Consider the following 21,512-nt stretch of genomic DNA (forward strand, 5'->3'; position numbering starts at 1 on the left):
ATTGATGACAGGATCCATAAATATGCAGGAAACACAAAACAGAATCAGGATGTGGGATGAAATGTATTACTTCATAACAAGACATATACGATAGTGTTTACTTTTAAGCCAGCACGAGCTCATCGTTGTTAAATGTTAATATAACTTCTCTTTCAAGGAAACACACACACACACAATCACGTTATCCACAGCGTACAAGTATTAAATACCCCCCCCCCCCCAGTCATACACACTCATACATTCTGATGCATGTGTCTCAAGCAAGCATCACACTCTAATCTAATCTAAAAACATCTCACAGGGAGGACGGATAATGAAACATCAGACACGCAAAAAAAAACAAACAAACAAAAAAAAGCTCTGTACGATTTTTAACAAATCGGCACAAGACCAGACAGCAGATTCGGCTCCTTAATGGCCGGGTTGTAAATTTCTACATCGCACACGACTGAAGCTGCTGTTGCAGTTGGAAGCTTCTGCGGTTATTTCTGCTCGCGTCTCCAGATGATGACCATGCCTGTGGCGTCGGAGGAGGCCAGGAGGCTCTCGTCACAGTTGAAGCTGACGTCCAGAACAGGGCCGCTGTGGCCTTGCAGCTTGTTTACGATGGCCTTAGTGTTGCGCTCCACGTCAAAGAAGTAAACGCACGCGTCTTCGCTGCCGGTCACTGTGTGAGGAAGAGCGATCGTTTAAAAAAAAATTTTTTTTAAAAATGCGTTGTGCACAGAATGTAATGCAGTAGTAGACCTATATGGTTCATCATGGTTATTAAACGATCATTTAAAATTCACTTTAAATGTAATCACTCAGCCAGGACATGCTTGGTGAGTAAAATGTGATTCTTTCCATTACTGCGACATTACGATTTCAAACGTTTAATCAAACACCTTCAGATCAAAAGGTTTTTAAAGATCATGAGAAATGTTTCGGTCGAGTGTCCACAAACTTTTGATCGGTAGTGTAAATGAAATCACGATGGAAGGACACAGCGAGACTGTTTAGATAACTGGACAACAGAACATGCGACTGGTCACTGAACCCAGAAAATAAATGTACTGATAGATAAATAAATTAATGAATACGCAGATGTTCTCGTCGAGTTAATTAAATGTGTGTATTGATGGAGGTGCAGATGTTTGGACGGCAATCCTTACCAATGCAGGCCCCCTGCCTGAAGGACATGAGTGGACAGAAGATGCTGTGGAGATGCTGCGAGCCATGCTGGATGGGGAAACTCCTCTTCAGTTGCAGCGTGCCTTCATTATCCACCACCCTGGAGAGCCACAACCACATTCTTCATCATCATCATCATCATCATCATCATCATCTCATTAACCATTAACATTACAGTTATTTCTACGTGTATTGTTTTATTAGATGCATATTTTTAGTGTTGATTGACTTGGAGTGGGAAAAAAAAATAATTCTGTTAATCCTGAATCATATGTTTTGGTGTGTGTGAGAGTGTGTGTGTGTTCTGACCTGTAGAGCAGCAGCTTGTTGACGCAGGCGTTGATCAGCAGAGAAGGGTCCCTAGCCTCTCGGCTGATCCAGGAGCGTGCCGAGATGCTGGAGATGGGACTTCCTTCGCTCACCACTAACCTCTTCGCTTTAGTCAGCTTCCCTGTGCAACAACACGACTTCAGCACACACACACACACACAAACAACAAACAACACACTAACGTGCAGCTCGTATTATATTTGGAAGAGAGAGAAAAAGAAACCCATCACCGCAATGTCGTTTTTAGACTAAGCTTTTTGGACTATTTCTTACACGTGTGCACTTTTGTCATGTGATCATCAAATTCATCTTCGTGAACATCCCTCCTGTCCTTCAAAAGACCTTCACAGATGCGTGGTTTAGCCGGGTAGCACTTTAGCTTAGATTATACATTAACAACAATATAAAGACATTTTCGCAAATCGAACAGGAATTTTTAAGTTCAGATTGAACACGGCGTTAACCGATAAGTGAAAAAGGAGGCCCGCTGTAAAAGACGTCAACTTGAGGTCTGCTTTTTGAGTGTCTGATTTCGGATCGTTCACACCGCGGAGGTGTTACAGTTACTGACAGCTCTCAAAGAGCTGAAAACACCCTGGTCTCAGAGGATATCCAACCAGAAACGTTATTAAACCCTGAGAACCCTGCCGTGTCATTGGCTGTTTCAAGGATTTAATCTCGAATCCAATCACGAACTGGAAGAGTTTGTCCTAGAGGATGTTTCGAGGAGCTTTCATTTTCCGTGAAGGAAATATAACCTGTCAAAAAGGAATGGGGTCCTTCATCGTTTCCTTCCGGCGACAACCTGGGAGTTATTATTACCGAGGGCTCCGCACTGCACTGCAGAGATACAATACTTACAGGACCTTACAAGATCTAGAGAAAACAAGCGAAGGAAATGCAAAATATCCCTAGCAATATTTATACATATTCATGAACACTATTTAAATCAACAATGTTAAATTAACGAGTTTCATTTGGATCTCGTGGTGGGAAATTAACAGCACGATGCTCACTCATCTCCTCCAGCCTTCGTTTACTGATTATGTCAGGGTTAATAATTTGAGTCTTAAATCCTAGAGACACCATGTTCTGCACAGTTTATTTTCTGGGTTTTTTAAAAAAAAAAATGTTTTGGTTCAAATCATCCCTCCTCATAACGCACCGAATTCTGTTTATCAGCTACTTATCCAAAACGTTTGGGTCTCCGAAATCATGCTGTGGAACCTAAAGGGCTGGTCTCGCTACCTGTGGCCATGTCAAAGAGAAAGGAGAATATGCTCCCTCGGTCATCCCCGGCCCACAGGATCCTCCCCGGGGCATCGAACGACAGCGACAGCACGCGGCCGGTCAGTTTACTCGAACCTCCTTTGACTTTCTTTCCCGTGGAGATGTTCACCACCTGCAGCAGGTGCTTACTGTTTCCAACCTGTACAGAAAACAGGAGTGGGTTTTTGCTTCTTGTTTTTTTTTGTTTTTTTTTGGGGGGGGGGGGGGGGGGTACACACACGCACAAACACTCTCACTCCACAGCTTTAACCACTTACGTACAGTCGTGGGAAAAAGAAAGCACACCCTCCTTCAAAGCTAGGTTTTCATTTGTCAGGTCCTAAATAACAATTGTGTGGTCCTCAGCAATTTCTGTAAACAAACATATAACCTCAGGTGACAAAAAAAATAAACACAACAGATTTCAATTTGTAGTCATTTTTCTTCTCCCCTCCCTAAAAAAATAAAAAAGTAAACAAACATTCAGAAACCAGGTGAGGAATAAATAAGTACACCCTTCGTACTTCCTCAATCATCGAGAGGGTAATTAACAGCCAGGTACTACTAATGAAACGCACAAGATTAGTTAATTATCAAGAAGTGTGACTACCTCTTTAAAAACAGACCTTTTGGCAGGCAGTTTGGTGTTCGGGATCATCCAGGTGTGTGTCTACATCATGCCAAGAAGAAAGGGCATCAGCCATGACCTCAGAGAGAGAGGAGCAACTGTTACTGCTCATCATTCTGGGAAGGGTTATAAGGCCGTCTCCAAACAATTTGAAATTCACCGTTCTGCAGCGAGAAGGACTGATTAGAAAAAGGAAAGCCTTTGAGACAGCTGCCAGTCTTCCCAGGAGTGGGCGTCCCATTTCGAGGACAGACCTTTTAATGTTCGGAGAGAAAGAAAAAAAGACAAGAGGTACACCTACATGTGACCTACAATCTGAAAAAAAAGACTGAACAAGTATGGCTTTCAGGGAAGGGCTGTTAGGAAAAGCCCCGCTTCTCCAAAAAGAACATGGTGTAGGTTTGCAAAATTGCATCTGAACAAATCGCAAAAGTTCTGGAACACTATCCTTTCGATTGATGAGACCAAGGTGGAGAGGTTCGGTCAGCATACGCATCATACATCAAACACAGCGTATCGCCACAAGCATACCTCATAGCAACTGTGAAGCATGGTGGTGGTGATAGGGTGAGGATTTGGGCTTGTTTTGCAGCCATGGACCTGAGAAACTGGCAGTTTTTGAGACAAAGATGAACTCCCCTTCATTCCAGACTATACTTGAGAGCCCGTCTGTCCAGCGGCTTAAGCTAGGCAGAGATTGGGTCGTGCAACAGGACAATGATCCCAAGCACAGCAGAACGGCTAAAGAAGAAAAACAAATCAAGGTGTTGGAAAGTCAAAATCCAGAACCTCATTGAGATGCTTACGAGATATTACGAGAGCTGTGCATAAACAAACGCCTTCAAACATCAACAAACTCAAAACATGTGGTTCTACGCATTGTTGAATTTATAGGGTGTACTTTTTTTTTCCCCCGCCTGGTTTATGAATGTTGGTTTACGTTTTGTTTTTTTTTTGGGGGGGGGGGGGATAACTACATATTGAAATCTGTTGTTGTCGTTTGTTGTTGTTACCTGATGTCATTTGCTTGTTTATAGTAGCTGTTGAGGACCACACAAAAAATTTAGGCCCTGATAAATAAAAACATAGAATTGAAGGAGGGTGTACTTTCTTTTTCCCATGCAAGTGAAACAGAAATTAAGATAGTCGCTTATTTCTCTTCTAACGGTGATCTATACAACTTACGGCTTGCGTATGAACTTCAGCACTCACCACAGTGAGGTTGTTATTCATGGGCTGGAAGGTGCAGCAAAGGAGCTCGCTCGTTTCCGGGTCAGCGACCTCGCGGATACATCGACCGTCCTCCGTGTTCCAGATACGCAGCGTGCCGTCCAGCGACGTCGACACGATGATGTCGTTGCTAAGCGACCAGGCGAAGTCAGTCACGGGACCCGCGTGCCCTCTCAGCGTCACCCTAACGGCCGGGGGAGGCGGGGACAGAGTCATGATCGACAAGGTCCCGTCCAAGGAACAGCAAGCGAGGAGGTGCTTGTCGTCGTTGGCGAACTGCAAGCGAGGGACTGAGGAGGCAAAACGGGAGCGGATATACACAGGACGGTATACACAGCCACACACTGACGAATCAGCGTAAAATAAAACTTTGACACCTCTGGAGTTGTTTACCAGCTGAGTCGACGTGTTGGTCAAAGATGTGATGCATGCCAGCGAAGGCGTAATTCTCACTCAGAGTGGTGTCGCCTGCCATGGCACGGCTCGCCTCAGCCACAGAGGTGGGCACCAGGCTGCCCGGAGGCCTGAAAATACAAACACAAAGCCGTGTCAAATGTTTCAGAAATTCCTACAGCGTACGCATTAGTACTGATCAAGTTAAAACTGATGCTGAGTGAAAACATAACACTCGAAGTACAATATTGCTGAACTTTATTACAAAAATAAACAGTACTGACCGTACCGTGAACATGTACTGCACTTTTTTTTTTAAAAATGAAACAAACACATAAATATTAAATGTACATTAACTATTAATAAATATTCAAGTAAATTTAAAATCTACATCCAAACTGAACCAAAAAAGTAACACTTCAAAATAACAAATAAAAATAGAGACATCCAAAATGAATCAAAAAACACTTCAAATAACACAACGAATTTAGTCAGTGATTTGTCGGTTTTTAACACCGAACAATCGGTCGAGCGCTACTGTGCTCCAACGAATGCAGAACTGTGCAATCGAAACAGTACTGTACCTCTCCTCGTACACTGCCCTGTTCATCTGGGCCTGCAGCTGATATGAACCACGGCTCACTGAACGACGGTGACCTCGAGCGCCCTGAGCCCTGGAATCCTCCTCAAAGTCCTGGAGCAAACAGAGAAAAAGAGAGAGAAAGAGAGAGAAATAAAGAGAGACAAGGGAAGTGTAGGCATGCAAATAAAAGACAGCAAGGGACATAAGCATATATATATATATATATATATATTTTAGGTGTTTTTCCTATTTGCTTCTTTATTTTACTGTTTCATTCTCCAAAAGGAGAATTCTCAAAAGCAATACAAAAAGAGATTCATGGAGAGTTCTTTGGTGCTTTAGGTTTACTTTAAATTAGGCAAATAGTAGAAACATTACCGACTACACCAGCAGTCTCTGAATGAGCTAAAACTGCTTACCAAACACACACACGTACACACCCACACACAAAACCCATGCAACATCCCAGAGCGTAAAGGGGACCAGTCACGCTTCTTCTAACTCTGAAACAATTGAGATATGCACATTAGAGCAATGTTGGGGGGGGGGGGGAACTACACAAAAGGAACAAATGACAAGAAACAACTATCATGGTGTGTATTCTCTATCCTCTCAAACTTTTTTCTCCCCAGTCAGTATGTAAACAGAGACATGGCACTACATGGGCATAATTAAATATGTGCCAACCAATTTTTTTGTGCTTCATTTTTTGGCCAATTCCTACTCACCTCTATCATACAACACCTACAAACCAGGTGAAGGCTATGAGGAAGACGGCGGATCGCGCTTTCCCTTTCCTCCGAGTTTGAGTTTGTCTCAAAGGAAACACGTGAAGCCAGCGAACCGGATCTGCGTCACAGGGCGGGTGTAACAAACTCGGAGGAAAGGGAAAGCGCTATCCGCCTTCCAATCCCTCTTCCTCGTACACAAGCTCACAAACACCAATGATTGGCTAGCGTCGCTGTGATCGACTAGGGGAGAGACGGGAACACGAGCACGGCCAATTTAGCTCTCACGGACTCCCGTGCGATCATCAAGATTCGCACACGCCATCTCAAGGGTGAATGTTTTTCTACTGCACCGCTCAGCAGCCTCAAACCATGTCTATTTTTCAAATATGTACCACTTTAGATTTGGCTGAAGCAGATTTAAGATTTTTCTTGGTCTTGTATTAACTCAGAAGGCCATTGGTTTGTGAACTGACACGTTAAATTTGACCTTGGAAGATTAAGTAACCTCTACCGTGGGCAAATGTGCATCGTTCACATCATGTGTCCTTTCCCCTTCAGTGAATTCTGACTGCTGCTTTAACTAAAAAAAAATAAAAATGCGGAAACACCTAGTTTTCAGGTGTCTCTTTTGTTGTTGTAGAAAAGGGTCAAATATCATAAACACTACAGCTAGACTGTATATACTGGCACCTCTGCTGGAAACCTTAATGCAGTCTGAGAACACTGCTCTGGCCCATCTTCTTTACACATACAGACCGTGACAGTAATGCTTGTCATGTTAGTTCCTACATCCCTCAGCGTGGTTTCATCATCAGCGTGACTGTTCCCCTTTAATGTGATTACACTGGACAATCATGGACAAGATGAACAGCTGCTGCATTTTCGCTCAACATTGAATCAATGTAATTTAATAAATAAAAGTAATGCCTGGATAAAATTTCCGACTCCGAATTGTCTCGGTGCTGAGCGATATGTTTATACTGCGTTAGTTATTTAATTAATTTGTGTTCGTTTTGACGGTAATTTTTTTTTCCCCTAAATGAATGCTGTCAGGTTCTCGGTGGGCCATGAGAAGCCTAACCTCCATGCGGTCCAGTGTGGTGCGGGAGCTGCGCACGCTGCTGGCTCTGAAGCTGCTTTGCTCGGACAGCGGGCCGTAGCGCAGGGCGAGCAGCTGGCTGCGCAGACGCAGGTACTGCCTGCGCAGCACCGGCTCAAAGCCACACTTAGCGTTCTCACGGAGCAGCTGGCTACGCCGGCGGATGTACTGCGTGCGGAACTGGGGGAACGTAGGAGTGCGGTAAGCATTGTACCTGGATTGGGGAAGACCAAGAAAAAAAAGAGAAAGAGGGCGAGAGAGAGAGAGAGAGACAGAGAGTGGGAATGTGAGATTTAAAATAACATCCAGGCAAAAGTAAACACAGAATAGAACCCTCTAACTAAAATCAAACATCTAAATGACAGTATGTTATTAAAATCACAGCCAAGTTGTCCAACTGAATTTTATTTATAACGTTAGAATCCCCGATCATCACTCTTCCCACTGACCAATCCCCGATCATCACTCTTCCCACTGACCAATCCCCGATCATCATTCATTTCACTGACCAATCCCCGATCATCAATCTTCCCACTGACCAATCTCCGATCATCACTCTTCCCACTGACCAATCTCCGATCATCACTCTTCCCACTGACCAATCCCCGATCATCATTCATCTCATTGACCAATCCCCGATCATCATTCCTCCCACTGACCAATCCCCGATCATCACTCCTCCCACTGACCAATCCCCAATCATCACTCTTCCCACTGACCAATCCCCGATCATCACTCTTCCCACTGACCAATCCCCAATCATCACTCTTCCCACTGACCAATCGCCGATCATCACTCTTCCCACTGACCAATCCCCGATCATCATTCATCCCACTGACCAATCCCCGATCATCACTCTTCCCACTGACCAATCCCCGATCATCACTCTTCCCACTGACCAATCCCCAATCATCACTCTTCCCACTGACCAATCGCCGATCATCACTCTTCCCACTGACCAATCCCCGATCATCATTCATCCCACTGACCAATCCCCGATCATCACTCTTCCCACTGACCAATCCCCGATCATCACTCTTCCCACTGACCAATCGCCGATCATCACTCTTCCCACTGACCAATCCCCGATCATCATTCATCCCACTGACCAATCCCCGATCATCATTCATCTCATTGACCAATCTCCGATCATCAGTCATCCCACTGACCAATCCCTGATCAGTGCTGTTTGTCCTGTTAGCACTTCTTTGTACTTAATTCGAATTTCCCTCTGGGATTAATAAAGCAATCCATCCATCCATCCATCCATATATGTATATATGTAAAAGGTAATAAAATACGGCTTCGTTCTGTCTGCGTTCTTGATAGTAAGTATAATATTTTGTAAATGCGTACAAGATTCGTCCGTGGTGCCATGACCAATGACAACTTCCTTCTGTTATTGTTATCTTCCACTTTATGGGGAAACCCCTCTCTATTCTATTCTAATGAGCTTCAGGAAATCTCCCTTCTTCATGCATCCTGATTTGTACTGTGATATGCAAATCGTCACGCGCGTGTTTTCAGCTATTATTCTCTGAACAGAGTCAGTCCATCCTGGTGATTTCCGCTCACCTTGCGTCCACTGCCAGCACCTGCTGCCACACTGCAGCCATACCATACACGCTCAGGGGTACCTAGAGTGAAAAACGAGTAAAACAAGCTCATAAAAAGACACATGTACTTTAAATACATTTTAAATGCTAACACTGCAGCTATATAAGGTGTTATAAGATCCTTCCTGTTTTCCGCATACGACAAAAATGACAGGACAGCTATCCTAGCTTAGTTTAGCTTAGCATAGCTTATCTTATTTTAGTAGCTTAGCCGTAAAGAAAATAAATTCATAAATTCATACGCATTGCAGTACAGGTGAGTCACTCATGCTGAAGCAGTAATTAATCCCCTCAGCGCTGTTTTTATTGATCAGAAAACCCCCACACAAAAAACCCCCTCTGAACCTAGTGTTAGCTCAATGCTAAGGAAACCAGCGGAGACGCTAACTAGCTTAGCCGCTCTGACAGACGGAAGCCAGGCGACTAAATGATGTCTGCTACCCAAACACACATGACATCACTGGGGATATATATATATTCTTTCCCACAGACCTAAAAACGAATAAAAATCCGGATATTTTTCGTGTTAATAAACACCTACCTTCAATTCCTCACCGGAACATTTTTCTCTCCCACCCCCAACGGAGGAGGTCACGTGACACGACGGACAGGCTCCCTACGCCTGGAATTGCGCAAGTCACCATGGCAACGTCCGTACTCGCATACTACCGTACTGAAGAGTGCGCTACAGGCGGAGTGCTCATTGGCATACGCACTGTTTATAAGTGCGCATCAAGCGACGTGAAAATAGTGCAGACAAACGGAGAAAAACTCTACGAACAATTTCTTTCTAGTTATATGATGCTTTAAGATGATTTAAAATTCAAATACATTAAATAACATGCTAAAAAAAAAATTAATGAAAAACTACACCCACAGTAAACAAACAGTCAAACAAATGAAGGAATAAATAAATACTCTAGCATGTTTAGTATTTATTTCTATAATATTTACTGTAGAATTTGATGTTTCTTTGTCTTCTACTTTCTATGTAACCCTAAATATATCAAATATATCAAATATATATATATATATATATATATATATATATATATATATATATATATATATATATTAATACAGGTAGTACCTGCAGTGTGATTGTATTATAAATGTCTGTACTTTTCAAAAGCCTATTGTCTTATATTTTTTTTATATATTTAAGGTTATATAGAAAGTATAAGTCAAAAAACATAAGTTATATAAGTATTTTACAAAAATTGCATATACATTAATGCAAATTAAAATAATAATTAACATGCAAATAATACAGCCCTTAAAATAAACATCGTATTCTACAGTAAATATTGTAGAAATAAATAATAAACATAATACAGTATTTATTTATTCATTTATTTGGCTGTTTGTCTACTTTGGGTGTAGTTTTTCATAAAAACAATTTTTTTATATATATATTTTAGCATTTACAATATAAAAGACTTAATACAATGTAGTAATATTACATTTTAATACTACATTTCATAAATAGTAAACTATATTTGAATCTGCTATTCAAATACAAAATATTCTCCAATGCTTACATTTTTTTTTTTTTACCCTTTTAAAATTACAACCCCAATTCCAAAAAAGCTGTGACGCTGTGTAAAATGTAAATAAAAACAGAATGCAATGATTTTAAAATCTCATAAACCCGTACGTTATTCACAGTAGAACATCTCTAAGATACTCTTTTTATACCCAATCATAATACTGACCTGTTGCCAATCAACCTCCAACCGTTTCTTTTTAGTAACACTGTCTTTTCCAGACTTTTGTTGCCCCCGTCCCATCTTTTTTGAGACGTGTTACGTCTATCCTAGATGAGATGAAACGAGATACCTTAAACGAGTCATTAAAACCTTTGAGTGCCTAACAGAGCAGTAATTGCGATTCCAGTAAAGTGACAGATGATTTGATGTCATTCTGCAGATCAGACAGAAAATAAAAGAGATTTAAAAGGTGAGGAGCAGCTATAAAATTATAAAGCCTGAATCGTTTCCCCCACCCCTTATGTCTACATTTATTGCCCCATTACACTGCAGTTACTCGCTGGACCTCTCTGTACATTTTTCATCAGCAGGCTGTTAAACAAGGCTGTAAATGAGGGGGAAAACGATCACACGAATAAACACTACACGCACACAGAATAAGTATCAGGAAGGAAAATCCAGAAGGAGAGAATCTGGTTAAAAGGATTGTCCGAAGACATGCTTGATCATTTTATGTTTGCTTTTAGCAGTGTTTACTGTCTACTTGTAGTGTAATGTTCTTTTCCAGTGTTGTAGCTTTGTGCACGTCAAGTTTGAAATGTTTTCTATTTAAAATTTTACAATGATATTAGGTGTGCTGTGGCTTAGAGGTTAACACGTTTGCCTCGCGCCTCCGGGGTTGGGGGTTTGAATCCCGCCCCCGTCCTGCGTCCTGGAGTTTGCATGTTCTCCCCGTGCTTCGGGGTTTCCTCTGGGTTCTCTGGTTTCCTCCTCCAGTCAAAAGACATGCATGGTAGGCTGATTGACATCTCTAAATTTTCACTAGTGTGTGATTGTGCCCTGCGATGGGTTGGCACCTCGTCCAGGGTGTGCTCCACCTTGAACCCCGAGATCCCTGGGATAGGCTCCAGGATCCCCTGAGATCCTTGGATGGATGGATGGATGGATGGAATGCGACATTGTACAAGTTGTCTCAAAGAGAAGTTTAGGAAATTTTCAGCACTTTTTTTTTTAGTTTACAGTGAACGTGAAATCAATGACGAACAAGGTATTTTGGCCAAATCTTTGGAGGCAAATAATATTTTTCTTTCAGTGTGATTAAGATTTATGTCTATTTGTACATATCAAATGAAGATTATACTACAATCCATAATTTCATTAAAACCTCTGTAGCCTCTATAATTTTTTAAGGCCTGGACATGAATGACGCCACAGTTACACCCTGTATTTCTCTTGAAATATGTGACTGAAATAAACGCTAAAAGACTTATTTGTAGCGTTTATTCTGTTGGCCAAGCAAAAACACTGTCCTGGTCTGTATATAACTATTCATAGCTTATAGATTATTTAAGGCTCAGCCAAAATATTAATTAAACACACACTGTACTAGTGTATTAAATATCCAGAATGGAATAATAGACTTATAATAAACACTTTAGAGGTGTGCTGTTGTAGGAAAATAATCAATGATGAGAAGCGGAGTTACTCTTACTACACCGAAGTCGATTATTTTCCTAATAACAGCCCGTCCTGAAGTGTGTAATCTCTCATATCACATCAATCACATCACATATCATGCTTTTCATCCGTTTAGCGTCACGTGTAATGTTGCAGAACGTCCGTGAAACAAGTTAGTTCCTGTTATCACTTGAGTTATAGCAGCTGTAAACAGTCATTATAGTGTAAAGTTACAGCTTTTACCTTTGACACTGGAGACTCCTTCAGAAAAAATGTTAAAACCTTGTTGCTGTAGAAACAGCGTGGTGAGACAGTGTTGTGGTATCAAGATGCATAAAACGTACATTTCCCCCCCAGGAGCTCTCTTTCCAATTGATCATTTGCACTCTGTTTTGTTTTTCAGTACAATGTAAGCAATATGAACGAAACATCCATCATGTTAATAACAATAAGAAAGGATTAGGTGTACAATAGTTGGTCGGTCGTGCACGGTTTGACCTGAGCTCAGCAAAGGAAAGAGCCAGGGCCTTGCCGAGCCGCAGCTGACTTTTCTTTTTTTTTGTTTTTTCTTTGCAATTTTTCCCTGCGCTTTTTCCCGAAGGGGCCCCAGGAGCGGAGCCATTCACCGTCCAAAGCAATAAATGTGCAAAGCAGGTCAGGGCTCGTACTGCATTTTCAAAGAGGGACGTACAAACATTGGAGCATAGCCAAAATGCCTAAAAAAGGTATACTCTGGGATTATTTTTTAGAGAATGAGGAAACTCTTCATAACTTTTCATAACGATACATTTATTTTAAACCATGGATGATAAACAATCTGAGCTTCACAAGATGATTTTAAGTTCGCTCTCATGTCATGTCTTTTCTGTTTTTTTTTTCCCCCTCAAAATTCTTTACAGGTAACAAGTCGGACAAGAAATCCACCACCAAGGTAAACAGCTACAGCATATTAAACGTCTCTGCCCACACAGCACATTCTCCCTAACAGTTCATCACCAGTGTTAAATTAATCCCCAGATTGCTTTAGAAGGCAGCAGTTCAGAGTCAGCTCTTTTCAGCCAGCCATGCTGAACACTCCCATGCTCATGCACAATTATATAAAAGAATTACATTTACTGGTGACGCTAAATAGCAGCTTGTGTCCTTATTTTCACTGCATAGCCACCTCAGAGTCCTAAAGATCAGCCGAAGAAAGGTGATCAGAAAGCAGATGACAACACGAAGCAAGGAGGTAAGCATCGACTGCACTGCAGCACATCAGGACAAATTGGATTGATATTTTATTGATATATAGGGCCTATATATATATATATATATATATATATATATATATATATATATATATATATATAAATATATATATATATATATATATATATATATATATGTGTGTGTGTGTGTGTGTGTGTGTGTGTGTATACACTTGGTTGGTTGCTTATTAAAACAAATCGATAATATAATATGAAAAAGCCATACAATTTCAATCTAGGATACACAGCAGATCATTCTAGGAAATTATGAAGCCTGAGGATGAACCAAATATTAGTGATGGGAATATCAGTTCTTTTCAGTGAGCCGAATAAGAGTCGACTCATTCGACTCCCAAATGACTCACTGCTATTTTGTCCTCAATTGCACAAAGTCAGCGATGACGTAAAGGACACACCTCACGTATTTTATGACTGATGATGACGCAAGTGCGCCGTTTGGGTAGAATAATCAGTGATTCGTTTTTATTTGATTTAATGAACAAAATGTGACTTCAAACTTCAAACTGAAGGATGAATGAACTCACGCTAACCAACAGCTCAGACACAGAAAAGAGCTTTCCAAATTACACAGCAAAAATAACAGTTTTGTCTACATGCGCAAACAAAGAGGAAAAGAATGGCTCATACACTATAGCCTATGCGAGGACACGCGGCTCTCAAAGTACAGCTAAAAGAGTCGGCTCAATGAGTCGACTCGTTCACAGACCACACCTAAGACTTGGTATAAAGTCTTCATACATAATCATGAAATAATACATGTGAAAAGTATGTAGTGTAATTCGGGATTTACAACTGATTCTAAAATGGCTAACTCCTTTGAAATAGCTTATTCAGATTGAACGGATCTTTTATTTATTTATTTGTTTGTTTACTTACTTACTTATTTATTACCACAGCTCTGAGTTTCGTTTTAAAAATGATTTAATATGTGCTCGGTTTGTGCCGTCACAAAAGCTTTGACTAAGTCAGATATGCTAATTATTAAAGGGTTTGATGTAGTAACTGGAACTTTGTAGCTATAAAACATTCATGCTAAGCTAGATAGCTAGCTAACTTGTTGGTTATGAACAAAATTGTGATGGTTATGGTTTTGATTAAGGTTTGGCTACTGTTAAATAGATCTCTTGCAATACGATGATGCAAATAGAGACTCTGACACTGCCTCTAATAAGTTTACTAGCAACCAACTAGCTGGCTAACTCCATGCTAACTTACTTACTGTAAATGACAGCATAGTAGTTTTACTGTAGTAGCGAGATACAGCATAAAACACTGTAGTAAATAGAAATAACTGATCTTACCATTCTAATACGCGAACAATTTGAACGATTTTGTTAAAAGTGTAGTATCCGTGATAGTCAGACGTTGCGAGATGGACATGGAAGAGTTTCCACTTTGCAAATTGATGTATATACATATTTCTTTGCATTATTTAATTCAACATAGATGATTTTTTTAACATAGATTTTTTTTTAATGGTTTAAAATGACGTTTAGAAGCAAAGAAGTAACTGGATCATTAGTGGAAGATGGGAAAAGGAAATGAACAACACAATACCTTAGTTGAAAATTTCCCAGGCTGTCGGTTATGCGGGATATTTTTTCTTGCACCTGCATTGTGAAGGTATCTGTCTTTGTGTCTTCTCTCGCAGGACAGCCGAAGGGAGAGAAGCAATAACTTCCAGGCCTTTGTGAAGCTGGCCCTGGAGACACTCTTGGGATCCTGCAACCGCAAATACAGAGGCCCTCGTGGTAGACAAAGCTGAAGCGACAAAATAAGAACCGTATCTCCTATGCGTTTCAGTTCTTAATTGGAGCCTCTCGGTCCCACAGTGCCTGCTGTCATGGGTTTTGGAGTCGAACAGTCATACACTGATGACAACATCGGAGACTTTTCTAGCCACTTTCACGCCTCATCCTTTCACACTGTTGTATATAAATAATTCAATGACCTACCTTAATAAACATTATTTCATACTGGTATCACACAAAGGCTTGTGTACTAATTCAGTGGTTTGAAGTACACTGAGAAGTCCATGTATTCGATTCCATTGTTGGACGTGTATATTGTTATTTATTCACAACATTTATTCATTTTGTATACGGTTCATCTCAATTTTTCAGATTATATTGTTGACCACTCAATCAACAATAATATACTGCTTTTCATTGCAATGTTTATATATAGAAGCATATTAAACTATATTGAGAAATGGGCTCTAGAGCTTGTGGACCTCAGCATGGTATAAGCAGGAACTTGTTTTTTTTCAGGGTGAGAGGAATAGGACCTTGGGGACCTCATAATGGCTGAAACAATGACAAAGAATGCGACCCTCAGGATGACAGGAGCAGAAGCTTATGGGTCTCAGAATGGCAGTAATAGAACCTTGGTAGGTGCAGTACCTGATGTGTCTCTGGATAGTGAGTGTAGGAATATTGGGGCTGGAAGATGATAGGAGCAGAACCTTGTTGACCTCAGGATCGCAAAAGCACAAGTTTGTGTGCCTCAGGATGGTATGAGCTGGAGCTTGTGGGACTCAGGATAGTGTGAGTAGAAATTTGGGTTCCTGAAGATGGTAGGAGCAGAAGCTTGTGGGCTTCAGGATGGCAGGATTAGGAGTTTGCTGAGCTCAGGATTGTAAAAGCAGGAGTTTGTGGGCCTCAAGATGGTATGAGAGGAACCTTTTGTCCTCATACGTGCAGGGACAGGAGCTTGTGAGCTTCAATATGGCATGAGAGGAGCTTGTGGGACTCAGGATAGTATGAGTAGAAATTTGGGGGCCTGAGGATGACAGGAACAAAAGCACGTGGACTTCAGAGTGGCAGTATTAAGAGGTTGTTGGCCTCAAGATGGTAGAAGCAGAAGATTGTTTGCCTCTGGATGGCAGGAGTATGAGATCATGGACATTAGGATAGTAGGTGTAAAAACTTGTGGGCTTCAGGATGCCAGGATTAAGAGTTTGTTGACATCAGGGTGGTAGAAGACGGATGTTCTGTGCATGTGGTTGGCAGGTGCAATAACTCATAGGATTCAGGATTATATGAGGTGGAGCGTATTGTTTTCAGGATGGCAGGAATAGGCCTTCACGGGCCTCCTAGTGGCAAAGAAGGTGTTGGTGGAAATCTGGATAGGAAGAGCAGACATTTATGGGCCTCAGGATGGTAAGAGCAGAAGATTGTGGGCCACAGGATGGCAGAAGCAGCATCTGGATGTAACATACGGGACTCAGAGGCAGAGTTAGGATCCATGTGCAAAGAAGTATTTAGTACAGATCTAGAGACAGGAATAGAGTAGAAAAATCCAAACTGAAGGTCAAGGGTCAGAAACACAACCAGCAACATAAACAAGGCTGAATGATAATCCAAAGAATTCATTAACAAAGGAACATACTAGGGATGGCAGGACTTCTCAATGAGCCAACGACTATGCTAAAACATAAACATAAAATGCTAAAACAGTCCAAAATGAGGAAGCCATTGCAGAGGTTGTGCAAGTAAGCTGGTGACTGCGCCCTCTGATGGCAGGGAAGGAAAGTGTCCTGAGTTCATGATACACTAGACACGTACAGGGGAAGCAAGTTGCCTCCACTATTTATATCAGTTCTCTGACAGGACCAACTAACAACTCTCTATTTCCATCATGTAAAACAAATGAATCCTAATTATTTTGCATGAGACATGGGATTTTCTTCATGTCATAAGGCTAATCCTTTAGACAGGATCACGGGATCATGAAGTGTGTTTTTTCACTGATTCTGTAGATTCCTAAAGTTAATCACACACATACTGTACACACACATTGTCGTCTGCCTTCCTGTCAGTACCGCACTGACATTTCAGATGTCCTCTGTGCGTTTGTGTGTGCATGCGTGTGCGTGTGTGTTTGTATGTGTGTGTCCGAATATATTACCTCTAAGTTATGTCCTCGTGATGCAAGGACTCTTCCACATTTCGCATTTAAAGGCAGTTAGCATGAAAATTTAATAAGACCTAATGAATATTTCCTAACATTGCTAACGGCTGAGCTAATTCATCATGCTTTCGGTGCAATTGTGACTATAACAACAACAAAAAAGTTACGTGAGGTTAAACGGAAAAGGGAACATGATAAATCTGTGTGTCGTGCATACCGTATATATATATATATATATATGCTCTTGTATAAAAGTCAGTTACAATAAATGAATATCCCCAGATGTGATGCTTAATCTGAGCAGTACCTCCAGCACGTCACTTCAATATCCCTAAGCTCAGAGTGTAGAAATCTGGACAAACAACTAGCTAAAGAAGCAGGGGGAAAAAAATCCAGGATCGTGATTGGTCAATCTGGGTTCACACCGTAGCCAATTACATGTGATTAAACCAACAAAGGTGTATGTTCTGAAGTGGTCGAATGTGAATGTGAATGTTAATGATGACTTTTATTCTCATCATTATAGCACCATTGTATTGCATGAAGAAACGTTATACGACTTTGACAGATTACAGAATGTAAAAAATAAAAAAAATTATAAAAAAAAAACCCCCAACATTTCTTACCGTCTTTATTACACTATATTATGATGTCGTTCCTGTCAATGAGACTGTAAATGATTTCAGGGTGACCATCAGTAGAGATAATAATTAATAAAATGTTAAACACACGCCGAACACTTTTACTAAATGAGGCGTGCCTTCAAGTGAGGATGAAAAGGGGATTTTGTGCATCATTATCCTCTCTTAATATTCCGTCTCAATATTCCTCTTTCTACAGACTTGTTCAGAAATGCTAAAAAGGCTCTGGCACACACTGAACGTGGTAGTAAAAAGAAAAAGAAAAAAAACCCCGGCTACGTTCATCTTTGATCGTGGCCGCTTTAAGTTTTATAGTCCATTTACTCAACAGGATTCACTGCCTTGTACAAAGAGCACGTAATGTCCTTCAGACTGTCTGTGCATGACGGCTGAAAACGCTGGATATGGAAGCGCGCTAGAGCTGCTACACCTGCGACTGCCATATGGCCAGCCATTTCTAACCCATATTCAGAAAGAGGGGGGGGGGGTATAGAGAAAGATAGAGGAGAAAGGGAGAAGGAGGAACAGCTTGAAAGGGAGGGACAGAAATATATTACACATGGCACTCTCCTCTCTATTCAGATTTGTCAGAAGGTCTTCATTAGTCGACACTAATGAGTACGTTCATGCGATAGTCCAACAAATGTTATTAATTAATTAATATGTTACAAGAGTGCATAGATTTTCAAACAAAAAAACATGATTGGTAAGTCAGCCAATCAGAGTAGGACAATAGTCATTCAACGTCAGCACGGTGTCAAAGGTGTTGGCCCGAAATTGGCAGGGAATTTGTACTCAGACACAGCAAACGTCATCAGGCACTAAAGAAGTCAGACGATCGGCAGGAGCCGCAGCCGATCAGAAGAAAGTGATGGAGAACGAGACTGAAAACCAAGCCAACAGGATTCTATCGTGCTGAAATAGTAACGTCGCTACAACGCTGGTGTCTTTACTATTTTGGCATAGTGTGTTTTTTTGTGGTTTGGTATGAGTGGAAGAAAACACTCCAGTTCTTGCAGTAATAGGAAAATGATCACTGATTAAGTTTTATTTAACTGCACACCCCCATGATGATTTATTACTTACATATACACACACCCAGAAACAAGTTCACAAGGAAAGTTCATTAGAAAGAAAGAAAGAAAGAAAGAAAGAAAATGGGGAACAGAGGGATAGCAAGAAAGGAGAGTAAAAGTGAGAGACGTTAATAGGGAGAGCGTGCGACAGTGAGAAAGAGAGAGAGAGAGAGTGAAGAGGGAGAAGGTCAGACAGAGAGACAAGATAAAGAGACTGCGAGGAAGAAGAGAATGAGCAAGAGATAGCGGAAGAGAGAAAGAAAGAGACGGAGAGTAAGAGTGAGCGAGACCGTGAGAAAGAAAAGAGCAAAAGAGACAGAGGAGAACAAGAGAGAGACAATGCGAAGATGAGAGAGACAGAGCAAGTGAAGTGAAAGAAGAAGAAGGAGTGAGAGGGTGAGAGAGGGATAGACAAAGAGATAAGATAAAGAGACATCGAGGAATAAGAGAATGAGCAAGAGTTTGATCAAGAGAAAGCTGAGATAGTGAGAAAGAGAAAAGAGCGAAAGAAAGAGACAGACAGACAGACAGAGAGTGAGTAAGAGTGAGAAAATAAAAGAGCAGCGAGTAAGAGAGAGAGAGACTGTACGAGGGAGAAGAACAAGAGATAGACACTGAGAAAGAGAAGAGTGAGAGAGACAGAGATAAGGTAAAGAGACAGTGAGGAGGAAGAAAAGAATAGAAGAGATTGATAAAGAGAAAGATAAGAGAGATTGTGAGAAAGAGAAAAGAAAGAGAGTGAGAGTAAGAAAGAAAAGAGCAAACGAGAGAGAGAGAGAGTAAGAAAGAAAAGAGCAAACGAGAGAGAGAGTAAGAAAGAAATGAGCAAACGAGAGAGAGAGTAAGAAAGAAATGAGCAAACGAGAGAGAGAGAAAGAAAGAAAAGAGCAAACGAGAGAGAGAGTAAGAAAGAAAAGAGCAAACGAGAGAGAGAGTAAGAAAGAAAGAAAACAGCAAACGAGAGAGAGAGAAAGAAAGAAAAAGAAACGAGAGAGAGAGTAAGAAAGAAAAGAGCAAACGAGAGAGAGAGAGTAAGAAAGAAAAGAAAAACGAGAGAGAGAGGGAGAGAGAGAGAGAGGAGAAACGAGAGAGAGAGGGAGAGGGAGAGAGAGCGAGAGTAAGAAAGAAAGGAGAAACGAGAGAGAGAGAGAGAGAGACGGAGAGGGAGAGTGAGAGAGAGTAAGAAAGAAAGGAGAAACGAGAGAGAGAGAGGGGGAGAGAGAGAGAGAGAAAAGAGAAACGAGAGAGAGAGAGAGAGAGAGAGAGAGAGATACAGTGAGCTCCATCCTCAGCTCTCAGAGCTTGGAGGAGAGGAGGCTCGTGCACGCGCTGTAAGGTGGACATCACGACACGTCTCGCGGCTGTGTTGAACACATTTTCCGTGAGGATGTGAAGATCTGTGAGGAGGACACGCTCCCCGCCGGAGGATCAGGCAGCTCGGGCTGATTTGTTCGCGCGGTTTATCGCTGGATCTGGACCTGTTCGTTTTTTTTCCAGCAGCTGTCACACTCGCGCGCTGCGCTCCGTCTTCATTAAGTCCGCGTGAAGCGACGCGACCGCCGTGCGCGCGCTCTGCGCTCCAGGAGAAGACCAACAGCCTCGTGCCAAACAACCTCCAGTTGTATTTCTTTCTGATTACTGTCCGTAGAGAGCCGCTCACGAGGGGGCTGTTTGGGTTTGTTTACGCTCTCTCTCTCTCTCTCTCTCTCAGCCTCCCCACATTCTAACAAGTGCTGATGATTTCCACACGAACGCGTTTCAACGATTTCGTGACGTCGACTTCAACTAAATACGACTCGTTGTCATTTTCCTGCATAGAAGTTAAGTCTTTGTCACGTGCAATCTTAGGAAAAGGGTTACATCTAGCACCATAAAAGGGTTCCTTAGTTCATCTCTCTGGGAGAACCCTAAAGACAGCAAAAGGTTTCCATTTTGGAGTAAAAAACCTGTGTTAGGAAGCTAGAACAATTGACATTTCTTCTTAACCAGCACAAAGCAGAAGAAAACTGACCAGAGCTGCATGCTGCACTTTCATAACACCTTCCTCCAAAGACCTCAAACAAGCCAGTGTTATGTTCCTCCCAGAACATCTGGTTTCTGACCTGACCACGGAAACGTCACGATTACGACAATATTACAAAAGCGTAAATGGTATGTTTGTTTCATACGCAAGTCGCGATTTTATTGCTTCGTGAGGTTGAAAGACGACAACTACGACTCGCACGTCCCGACAAACTCGTAAAAAACAAACAAAAAAAACACGACTCGTAAACTCTATCCGAAAAGGTCCGATCGAGCACCTGAAGGGTTGCTCTAGAACCCTACAGTAATAAGAGTTTCTTCGGAACGTTTCACGTTAACCGTCTGAAGAAGATTTCTAAAATCGTAGCGTG

The 21,512-nt window shown here is 41.5% G+C and overlaps 1 protein-coding gene across 2 annotated transcripts; it reads right to left on the reverse strand.

Moving 5' to 3' along the window:
- Positions 1 to 44: 44 nt before the first annotated feature.
- On the reverse strand, positions 45 to 9,722 carry wdr13 (WD repeat domain 13). Of its 2 annotated transcripts, none has more exons than XM_053625782.1 (10): positions 9,594 to 9,722; positions 9,012 to 9,073; positions 7,419 to 7,650; positions 5,608 to 5,717; positions 5,024 to 5,154; positions 4,586 to 4,920; positions 2,752 to 2,932; positions 1,483 to 1,624; positions 1,155 to 1,273; positions 45 to 667 (listed from the first exon to the last, which is right to left on the reverse strand). In XM_053625782.1, exons 2-10 carry the CDS (start codon positions 9,050 to 9,052, stop codon positions 483 to 485), a joined length of 1,476 nt encoding a protein of 491 aa, XP_053481757.1. In that variant the 5' UTR covers positions 9,053 to 9,073; positions 9,594 to 9,722; the 3' UTR covers positions 45 to 482. The 2 variants fall into 2 exon arrangements, with proteins under 2 accessions (XP_053481757.1, XP_053481758.1); XM_053625783.1 differs by having other exon boundaries at positions 4,613 to 4,920; positions 9,594 to 9,721.
- Between the last annotated feature and the right edge of the window lie 11,790 nt (positions 9,723 to 21,512).

This window comes from Ictalurus furcatus, chromosome 5 (genome assembly GCF_023375685.1).
Source record: "Ictalurus furcatus strain D&B chromosome 5, Billie_1.0, whole genome shotgun sequence".
Lineage (NCBI taxonomy): Eukaryota > Metazoa > Chordata > Actinopteri > Siluriformes > Ictaluridae > Ictalurus > Ictalurus furcatus.